This window comes from Lolium rigidum, chromosome 7 (assembly GCF_022539505.1).
Source record: "Lolium rigidum isolate FL_2022 chromosome 7, APGP_CSIRO_Lrig_0.1, whole genome shotgun sequence".
NCBI classification, from domain to species: domain Eukaryota; kingdom Viridiplantae; phylum Streptophyta; class Magnoliopsida; order Poales; family Poaceae; genus Lolium; species Lolium rigidum.
Window position 1 is genome coordinate 47,483,369 of NC_061514.1, and position 11,231 is coordinate 47,494,599.

Sequence of the window (11,231 nt, forward strand, 5' to 3'; positions counted from 1 at the left end):
ACGAGTGGAGATGCTCTCAAGAGGCATATTTGAGTCCAGATAGACGTCGTTTACAGCCAAACCACAGGTCCACAGCTTATGCAAGCCGTGTACGACCCAAATTTCTCCGTACGCGCAAAGTAGCAATCTGGCAAGGCAGGCGGCAGCCCGCAGTGATGGAGAGCCCCCACGGAGAGGACGACGACCTCTCGCCGTCGCCGGAGGCGGTGAGGATGCTGCGCGAGATGGCACTGCGGGAGGGAGAGGAGCCCGATCTGCCGGACGAGCAGCTGCGCTCCAACGACCAGCTCCAGCAAGACGAGGTACTACGTGCTGAATCGACCCTTCGCCCTATACTTCATTACCGATAAACCATTGGGCCAAATTCTGGAAACTGCATTGCAAACCCCTGCCGTGATTGCGGCGTCCGTGGAAAAGGTCCAGGCTAGTGCGATTTCGCTTGTAGCAGAAGAACGGGAACATCCATTGGAGATCATGGTTATGTTGAAGGCACAATGCAGTACTCTTTGTGTTGTGCAGAGGTTGTGATTTGGGAATAACAGAGACTTGATTCTTAGACCCAAATATTTGCTGCTCTGCCATTAAGCTAAGCTAAGCAAGCTCTGAAACTGAAACTAGAGAAGTTGGTTGTAGAATCAGAGTGGCACTTTCAGGTTTCTGGCATGCATAATATTAGAACAAAACTTGTTGTGTCATTGGTTAAAAAGAAAAACAATTTGCGAATAGTTTGATAAGATCATAGTACTGCATACGAAAACTTCTTTCTTCAAAACAAATACTTACCTAACTTTTCTTATCAAACTTGGATGTAAAATAAACAATGATGTTTTCTGATCTATTATTTCTTAGATGTTAGCACTGGAGGCAATTTATGGAGACAAGATACACATTTTTGATGAAAAGGCTGGACTCCGGTCTTTCCAGGTACAACTGTTTTTCTTTTGTTTTCAATTGGTCCCACGCTCCCAGGAATCAGTAACTATCATCGAAACGCAAAAATCATGATACCGTTATCTTGATTTTCAATTCTCTGCAGATCCAGGTGCATTGTGAAATTCCAGATGGTATCAGTGTATGCGCAGAATCATCCCAGGGTGTTGATGATGATGACCCAAGCAGCAAGTTCCTTGACAACTTCAGTGTCGAGCACTTGGCTCCACTGTCATTAACATGCCTCATGCCTCCATCCTACCCAAGCCATCACCCACCGTACTTTACTCTTGGTGTACAATGGTTGGATAATGTTAAGGTTTCTGCCCTTTGTCACATGCTTGACTCGATCTGGGCACAACAACCTGGACAGGAAGTTATTTATGAGTGGGTGCAATGGCTGCAGAGCTCTATGCTTTCTCATCTTGGTTTTGATGACAGAATAGTCATACGACAGCTTGATGATAGTATGGTGGGTCATGTGGATGTACGGGTTATTGAAGAGATTCTCTCTGTAGAGGATATCGTTCAACATTTGATCAGCTACAATGAGGAGCAGTGTCACGAATCCTTTATTCGTGGCCTTCATGCCTGCATGATTTGCTTCAGTGAGTACACAGGTAACTCAAATGCTCCAGTTGATGCTCACCCATCGTGGCGCTCATCTCTTGCACGGTGCTCTGCATTATATTATTATTTTTTCTTCAGGATTTACCATTCATCATTTAACAATACATATATTTGATGCCGAACTGGGGCTCCGTGATCAGATTTTCATGAATTCAAGCCAACATTGGTTGTATTTTTTGAACATTTTATATTTGGTGTATATACCCAGACCCAGTTATAATAACTCAAATCACTAATTTTTTTTTTGTTCAAACTCTTTTCAATTATTTAAGACAAAAAGTTAAATCTGACAAAAGAAATCATTTTTTGTGGGTAAAATTGATCCCCCCAAAAAATATTCTTTAACAAATAAAGTAGCTTATACAAAAATTTGTGAGGTTCAAGATAGAACCTAAACCTTAGCACAATTAATCATGTCCATGTCTTTGATTACCCTCAGGTGTTGATTTTGTAAAACTTCCATGCCAGCATTACTTTTGCCAGAGGTGCATGGAGACGTACTCAAGGATGCATGTCAATGAAGGAACAGTACTACAATTGGTGTGCCCTAGTGACAAGTGTGGATGCATTATTCCACCTAATCTACTGAAGAGGTTGCTAGGAGTTGCAGATTTTGAACGGTGTGAAAGGTTGATGCTTCAGAAGGCTCTAGATTCAATGGCCGATTTAGTATACTGTCCAAGATGTGGAACAGCTTGCCTGGAAGATGAGAAAAAAGCCCAGTGCTCTAATTGCCTCTTCTACTTCTGCACCCATTGCAGAGATCCTTGCCACATAGGGAGGGACTGCATTATTCTTACTCCAGAAGAAAAACTTCTCACCTTACAGGTAGCAAATGGATCTACCTTGACATGCTGTATTCAAAATCCAGCTAAACAATACAGATTATCATTTGCCATAAATATTACATGTGAAGGTTAACTATCAGATCCAAGTTCATCTTAGGACATATGAAGATAGAGGCTTGCGGGTGTAAAATTTGTTATTGGATATATTTCATAAAATAGAATACTTGTTCGGTTCTTCAGTATTTAGAAAAATAAGTTTAAAATAAAATAGAAAACCTTAAGTGTGGAGAATTGAATCAGTTTCCCTACTGAAGTGCTGCACGAGGAAATTGTGGGGTGAGTGTAGCCATGATAGCATGGTGGCTCGACATGCCTTCGTACCGAATTTATGACCGTAAAACTTATTTACTTTGATTTATATAGAAGGCATTACAATTTACAAGTATTTTGTACACATGTAAAAATAAAAAAATTCGGACACAAGACTTACTAATTTGTTGTTTGTGGGTAACACATTTTTGTTCTTAAGGTTATTGTAGAATTATGATGCATTCCTAGCAATATTATGTTCTGTTGATCAATGCAGTAAGAATACTATTGAGATCACAATTATCAATGTGCTGTTTGTTTTATGCAGGAACGTGAAAAGGTGCATCGCTTGAGTAAAGGAGAAGTTAGTATGATAACTACCTTGGCGAATGAAATATTTAGTATCAGGGAAGTGCTTAGTTCCTCTGTTCCATGTCCGCGTTGTGGTATCGACATTTCTCGTGTGTCTGGCTGCGACCACATGCATTGCAAGAACTGCGGTAAACATTTTGACTATTCCCTTGCTAAAAGAAATAATGTAACGGCTCTGGATTTCATTGAGGGGGCACAGAAAGAACCAAGTGTGGGACTGTCTGTCAGCGTCAGACAATACCCTTGCCCGCAATGCCGCAAGCCACATCACAAGGTTTAGTTATTGCAGCTTTAAGAATCCAGATGCCATTTTTCAATCATCTTTTCACCTGGTGTTGGGAAATGATTTCACTCTCTTATGTGAGCAGATTGGAAACAACAACCACCTTGTCTGCGCGGCATGTCAGACTCGTTACTGTGCTCTGTGTCGGAAGGTGGTGCGGAAGAGCTCAGAGCACTATGGCCCCAGAGGGTGCAAACAGCACACTCTAGACCCCGAGGTTGCTGAAGCTGGAACAGATAACAAGGATGACTCTGGATCAGAACTTTCTGAAATGATTTAAAGTTGGAGCATCAGTTTCAACTACAATCGGCTTGGAGCATCAGTTTCGACTACAATCAGCATCGGTCATGAAAATATACAGTTTGGAATAGCAATAGTTACACCTACAACCTTTTTGTATGGGACATGTTGAAGATCAGTAGACCTCTGAATTTTTCGTGACATTAGTTTTTTCTGGTTGGGAGCAATTATTATATCGTAGCAAAGCTTGCTAGGCTCAGTACAACATAAATTTCAAAGAATTAAGCTTGCGATACTGTCTCTTAAAAGAAGAAGAAATCAGTACAAATCTCTTGTATTTGTTTATCTGCATGAGTACTCTTGCTATTGAAATCGTTGGACAGCACAAATCCCATATATCCGTTTGCGTAGTTGTGGTTGGAATGGCTGGGCAGTACAAATCCCCTTGGCATTGCTGATAGTATGATACACCTCTCTGCCAGCAGCCATGGGACTTCTGATCAGTAAACGAAATGTACGTGTTATAACATGGTTTTGTCATTTAGGGTGAAATTTTGCCAAATTCCTAACAGTGGACCCTGTTAGAAGCCGATGTCTATCATCTCGTACATAAGGTGCTAAAAGTCATGTGGCAGTCCACCTGAAAGCTTACTTCCTTTTCCTTGCTCATTCTAATATTTTTTTTCTAAATGTTGCTGCAACATTTTTTTCTGGTACGGCTATGATTTGCTGGGTATGTTTGGTCATTGTGTTGCATTGTTTTTGATTCTTATTGCAATGGTATATCCCTTTTCCATTGCGATCCAGGAAACCGTGGTTGCAAATTTATGGTTTTGTTGCATAGGTTTTTCATATTTAAGGTATTAAAAATCGTACTTGCGGTGATTGTTTCAGGCGTGGTCACTGTCCGTAACATATAGTTTGTACAAAACTAACTCGGCTCTTTTTGGGTGGAGCATTATAGGTAAACACTTACTATTGTGGTTCCTCCCTTTTCCTTTTTCGCGAACTTACATTGTATCGGCTAAGGATGAGGAACAAAGAAAAGACCTCATGGCCAATCAATGGAAACCATTCTGGATCACCAACAGCACGCACTTGCTGCCTTGGTTGGTAGGAATTGATTGAGCATTTAGATCGCCCAGACCCTTATCCCAGTCAACGGCCGTGTAGAACAAAAGATTCTTACAAATCGTCGGACTGCGATTCCCTCCATTCCTCATTTCATCGTACAACTCACATCCGGTCCAAAATCCTTTCAAGTGCTCATAGGGGTAAGGTGTGCGTGCGTGCGTTTATAGGGGTGAGTGTATGTACGTATATGCGAGCGTCTATATCTGTATTTTTTTAAAAATGGGGAAATATCACCCCAGCTGCATCCAAGAGATGCACACGACTTTTTTTTATTAGATTATTCACAACACCTTACAAGAGCAATACAAAAGATCAAACTCGAAGCCACCTCGCTAAACCTACAGAGGGATGAAGGGGGTGACAATTCACCAACTCACATCATCCAAAAAATCAAATGCCTTCGCAAACCGCCCAATAGCAGATGAGAAGCACATCCAATCAAGCAGACTCTCAACGCACGCCAACGCACACGCCATAGAAGTTGCTACCGCCGTCTTCCTCGACTCCATCTTCAAGAGAGACCATCGCATTGAGCCATTGACCATGCCAGGCCTGCCATCGATGCCGCCACGGCGCCAGACGACTCCACCATCCTGCGCGCGTCCATCACACTGCATCCGTCTCCGAGAGCCCACTACACCATGCCGCGGCGACTCGATGACGCCGACACAACAAAAACACACCGCTCCACCTCAGCACCACCACCATCCGTTGTCTGCTCCAAAAACGATGCCCCCAACAGGTAGAACGGCGTTGCGCGCCGCCATCGTCCGATCCGGGAGACCTGGGTCTAGGGTTTCCCCTGGAGCAGGCCAGGCGAAGAACACAGACTGTAGAGACAATGCCTTCAACAAAGTAATGACGAACAATGCCGCCATCATTCGCCATGACCGAAGTCCGGGCCGGCTTTCACCGGCAGCTGCGCCTCGCCATCGGGAGCTAGACGACGAATCGCGAGATCCGCCAAGGCTAGCCACACAACTAGCCGATCTCCTCCGGCGAAAGAGAAGACCACCACCGCGGTGCCACGGTCAGCAGCATCGGACGCCCGCCACACCCGCCACCAGGTCGACGCCGTCACCACCATCCCAGGCCGCCGCCCTTGGTACCGTGGTCCTAGACCTAGAGGAGGAGCAGCACCCCGCAGCCACCCAAGCCCGGCGAGGCCGAGGCGAGGAAGGGAGAAGAGGCCGCGCCGCTAGGTCCCCCCAGGTGTCGGGGCCATCCCCCCAGCGCGGAGGCGTGCCTCCATACCACAGCACCAAGGGACCGCGCACAGATCCACGCCACCCCCATCACCGGCTGCGCCAGACTTTGCCGGCGGCAGCCTCAGGGGATGGCGAGGAGGAGGGAGGGAGATGGGGAAGGCGGTGGCGGCCGGGTAGCGTCTACGTCTGTACTGTGTTTCGCAAAAAAACTCTCATTCCAAAAAATCTCGCTGCAGTTACCTCTCACCGTTTCTTCCCCAAATTGCCTCCCCTTGTCACACCGTTCCACTCGGCGATTCTCCTTGCTCTGGCGCCCGCGCCATCCCACTTCTTCCCATCCCATGCCCCAGATACGGATGGCGCTGGAACGCTCCTTGATAAGGCCATCTCCACTCGCGTCTCCTAAATTGGTTCTTAAAGTGCGTCAGATTTAGCGTTTGGGGATGCTGTTGCTTCGTGCCGTGTTTGGGGCGCGTCGCTCCATAGTAATTTTTTTAGCTTTTTAAAATTTAATCGAAAACAGTCGAATTCATTCAAATTTGTTATATATTACATGGATTTGAACGAAATTTGATGAAATTTAAACCTAAAACTAAACTAGTAGTACTTGCGACGTCCAGAGGGATCGTAGTACTGGTGAAAGTTGTACAAGTTGCCATCGACGATGTCCTGCTTGCCGTGCTCGTCGACGGGCTCGACCTTCACCGTGTCGCTGGCGTCATCGTCGATGGACTCGTCCTTCACCGCGTCGCTGGGTCCAGCTTCGCCGTCGTGGGTGAGATCGACGAGCGGCATTCCGGCATCGCAGATGGACATGGCGATCGCCTCGTCTATGTCGCCCCTTCAGGCGTCCGTGTTGTTCAGCGACGCCATGAACGCCACGTTCAACCCCGGGCAGTCCTCAGGGTCGTCGCTGCTGGCGATAAGGCGTTGCCGATGCAGGTACTATGCCATCTTTGTGGCCTTCGCAGCCTCCTCGTCGTTGTCCTCCTCTTTCACCTCCCGCTTCGGGACTCCTGCCGTTGGAACCGGCGCGCCTCTGTTGCTGCCGCGCCGGTTCGCGGATTGTAATGTCGCGGCCGCTGCCATGCCTCCGATTCATGGACGGCGGCGCGTACTCCTCCTTCACCTCGCGCTTTAGCACGGTGTAGGGGAAGCGCGGTGGGAGGACGGCGCTGACCGCGCCGGTCCCAATGAAGACGAATGGGAGGAGGACGAGCTCGTACTCCTCGGCTGCTAGCGCGAGGGAGCCCTAGGCGATGGCGGCAACGACGACAGCATTGCTACCCTTGGCCCGCCGTTGTGAATGTCGTCGATGACGATGGGGAGGGTGCGCCCCGGAACTCCCCAGGAGCGGACGTGCCCCTCCCTATTCCAGGTGTTCGACCTCCCAATGAGGTCGTTGGTGTTGCGCATGTCATCGTCCTAGCGCGCCTAGAAGAAGTCCCACCACCATGAGTCGTAGCCGGTGGCAGCCTAGGTGGGATCGGAGGTAGGCGACGGGTTTAACCCCCGCGTCTCAATGATGTGTCAGGCCCACCAGTCGCGACGTGTTTCCACGCTCTGTGCGGTCCCTTGTGGAGCGGGGACGACCTCAGGGGGTAAGACACCGCCGGACGAAAAGAACCTTTGAAGCGCGCGCCTAGGACCGGTTAAATATCCGGCGCGCCCTATAAATTTTTTTTTGGGGGGGAGGGGGGACCGAAGATGCTCTTAAATACTTTATGTGACTTTTTTACTTTCCAAAATACAAATCCTACTTGGATATTAGTTCTCGTGGTCATTAAAGAAGAGGGTGTAAGGGGACATACTACATAATGCATGTGGTCCAAACCACCATTTATGTTACCTTAGCCAACAACAAGAACAATGACATCCAATCGTGGCATGATAGGAGGTGACATGATGTAACGGTGAAACAGGAAACCACTACAGGAACACAGAATCTTGCCTAGTACCAAAAAATACACGTAGTTAGAGAACCAGTCCATACTGGAAGAGCCCGTCCATGCTGCAGATGTGACGGCCCTGAGGTTGAGTGGACTCTCATCTGATTGAGAGTTATCAACACTGATAATTGCATGTATCAAGTATTTGTTTCATAATTTAGTGGACTAACTTAGGGTAGTAAACGGAACGAAAAATTATCGAAAAGGAAATAAATAGCAAACAAGGAAGCAATATTGACGGAAAAGAAATGAAAACAGAATATTCTAAAAAATAGCAAAAGAGGGGGCAGAAAACTTCAGGAAACGAAACCAACATGGAAATTCCCAAATAACCAATACAATTTAAAAAAAATCAACCTAACCACATTACTCTGAGTCTGTGATTTTCTTTGATGTTAGCTTTTGGTACACACCATACGGAGCGGGATTCTCTAACTTTGAGAAGCAACGCCAGGGAAAAGAAGGGAGATAAGTTAGGGTAGTGTAGCCTAATCACCCTGTTATGTACCCTAATTAATTTTTTAGGCAATTACTATAGATATAAAAAAATATTTTAAATTTTATTGCACCATATTTTTCCTACACTTAACTACGCTAAATGCATAACACTAATTTGTATTATACAAATTAATTTGAATCATTTGAAACTTGATCATAGGGTTTGAAAGAAGCAAATTAGGCTACTGTGGCTTACTCAAAGTTTGACAGGCTTCAGTTAGTCAAAGCTAAGTACCCAGTGGATCAGTTCTTTACGACCACATCGGCGGGGGGTTCCCCTTCTGGTACAGTTTGCACAAGCTCAAATATGCCTTCAAGAAGGGAGCTAGATTCTTCCCTGGTGGCAACTCCAACATCCTTTTCTGGACTGACCACTGGATAGGAGAGGAGGCCCTCAGTGTGAGGTATCCTAGGCTGTTTTAAATTTGCTCAGACCCGAACATCACAATTGAACGAGCATATGAGGGTGACAGGTGGTGCATCTTCTTTCGGAGAACCTTTGGACAAGAGGAGTCCATCCTGTGGCACCAGTTGGTTTGGAGCTCGAGGAGGTGGTGTCGGCAGAGGGTGGTGACAAGGTGGTGTGGAAACTGGAACGTACGGGCCGTTTCTCGGTGAATTATATGTCGAAAAGCTTTGCCAGGGACCTGCCCTCCCTCTTGCGGACCCAATTTGGACCACAAAGGTGCCCCTAAAGATAAAAATCTTCATTTGGCAGTTGACAAGAGGCAGGTTACCCTCCAACGATCAGATTCTCAAGCGCAGGGTCCCTCAGATGGCAAGTGTGCCCTGTGCGGGCTACCGGAGAATGTCGACCATATCTTCTTCCAATGCATGCTGGCGCAATTTGTTTGGTCTGGGGTCGGGGTCATGCTCGGTGTGACATGGAACCTTATGTCTACGTCTGGGTGGGAACGATGTTTACAAGAAACAAATCCCAAGTCTAAAAGAGTTCTTCGCGTTCTCTTTGCTGCTATTTGCTGGGCTCTTTGGAAAACCCGCAATAAATTTATGATCGAAGCTAAATTCCCACGCCAACCTGCAAATTGTGTTTTTCTAATCAGGCTTAACATGCAGCTATGACGACCTTTTCAAAGGAGCAAGGACGAATCCCGCCCAAACCTGCACTCCAGATCCTGCTCGTCAATCTTCTATCGCTTAGTTCTTACAACTGGATGTTGCTGTTCCTCTCTTTCGTTTATGGTTGTAACTTAGTACTTATCTGGGACCAGGGTGGTCCGTTGAACTTTCGTGTTGGCGTATCCCCAAAACTCTTGTAATCGTGTTGCGCCTATGGGCTTTATCTATACCTACTAATAAAGGAAGTAAGGTTTCTCCCCAAAATTTTCGTCTGTTTTTTATTTGCCCATATTATTCAGAGAAAATTACAATCAATGCCACCGGTGAGTCAAGAAAACGGTTCGATTCCCGATCAATCCTGGGAAAAAATTCCGCCGTACGCCTCGAGCTGGCGTTCGTGGTCCGTCCCGCTGCCAAGGGCCGTACATACATCAATCATCAATAAATGGGCCGCCGGTGACAGGTTATTAACTTGTCAATGCCTACAAGTAGTAGACTAGGGTTTCGTTGGATGTAGAGGGCAAGTAGATCTCGAAGGTTTCAGCCGAAAAGTGCTCGACAATGTAAGAACTAGGGTTTGTGAGACAATGATTCGATGCTTTCTTTGTCCCTCGACTCCCCTTTATATAGGAGATGGAGCCGAGGGTTTCGTGACATACAAGTTTACAGAGTCCGGGAGGGTTTCTAACCCATCCCGCAAGATTACAAACGATGACTCCTATTATAACTCCGACTTTCCTTAACAGTATCTTGGACTTCCGAATCTTCTTATTCTTCGGGTCGTGGGCCTTCAGTAAATCCCGGGTACCTTCTTCGGCAGGCCCATTGGGGATGCCTATGTCAGTAGCCCCCGAGATTTTACTTGAATCGTAGAGTCAGGGAAAATCTCTACCTTTATATTTATTCGATAACTTTGAACTTTACCACATATTTTTGCATATGAATTTCTATATTGTACAACGATAATGGTAATTGGGGCTAGTTCATCTGACAGATCAGGTACTAGTTAACTGCTCTAGTGGCAATCCGCAAAAACCTACTTCAAGATCACGTCCCTGGACATGATCTCGGGATACTGGTGTAAACTTCGACAGGTGCCGCTTAAGGTCTTACCATTCCGTCGAGTCCCAGCCATATTTATCGGTACCTAACGCGTCCGTTAGGGATTTTCTTCAGTATCTCGTTGATACGGAAAAAGTAGCAAACCGACGTCGGAGACGGCGCCACGCCATACGTAACGGATCTGGGTCTTACCTTCGCAAAGTTTTGCGGCATTCAGAAATTGTTCGCAACTTTGGCGTTCTGAGAATATATTGTCGAGTGCTTATTCGGCTGTTGGAATAGCACATTTTATCGAGTCAATGTATGACTTATATTGCCTTCCCGATGGGAGTATATGTAGAGTTATTTGTATAACTCGAAATATACTCATTTCTTTCTTTCTTTCTTTCTCTTCTCTTTTTTTTTTATAATTTCATCGGGTACGCGAACAGCGTTCCCGATGGGAGTAGCCCCCGAGGCTACAGCCAAGGACTTGTGCTTGGTTGTAGGCTCAACATTATAATGCCTCATGTCGCTATATTGTCTTTATTTCTCGAGGTTTCATATCTGTCGGGTGCGCGAACAGCGCTCCCGATGGGAGTAGCCCCCGAGGCTATGAACAAATGCTTGCGTTTGGTCATAGGCTCTCGCCATTTCTATTTTGCCATATTCGAATGTTTCTTTTTTCCAAAGTATCCCCTGAGCATTTGAGCAAATAAACCATAATCTTCTGGTGTCGCCGTTCTTGCAAAGCTTCATAGCCGAGAAT

General features: G+C 46.2%; 1 protein-coding gene across 1 annotated transcript; it reads left to right on the forward strand.

Annotated features, from left to right (window-relative positions):
- Positions 1-155: 155 nt before the first annotated feature.
- LOC124676472 (E3 ubiquitin-protein ligase RNF14-like) lies at positions 156-3,842 on the forward strand. The gene is made up of 6 exons (XM_047212523.1): positions 156-302; positions 850-924; positions 1,037-1,550; positions 2,000-2,388; positions 2,986-3,303; positions 3,398-3,842. The coding sequence occupies exons 1-6, from the start codon at positions 156-158 to the stop codon at positions 3,590-3,592; spliced, it is 1,638 nt and encodes a 545-aa protein (XP_047068479.1). The 3' UTR covers positions 3,593-3,842.
- The last annotated feature ends 7,389 nt before the right edge of the window (positions 3,843-11,231 follow it).

Excerpts from the sequence above, each read along its gene's own strand:
- LOC124676472 (XM_047212523.1), top strand. The coding sequence starts at position 156 with ATGGAGAGCCCCCACGGAGAGGACGACGACCTCTCGCCGTCGCCGGAG. Across the intron at positions 2,389-2,985 it reads AAAAACTTCTCACCTTACAG|GAACGTGAAAAGGTGCATCG; the intron begins GTAGCAAATGGA and ends TGTTTTATGCAG. Across the intron at positions 3,304-3,397 it reads GCCGCAAGCCACATCACAAG|ATTGGAAACAACAACCACCT; the intron begins GTTTAGTTATTG and ends TTATGTGAGCAG.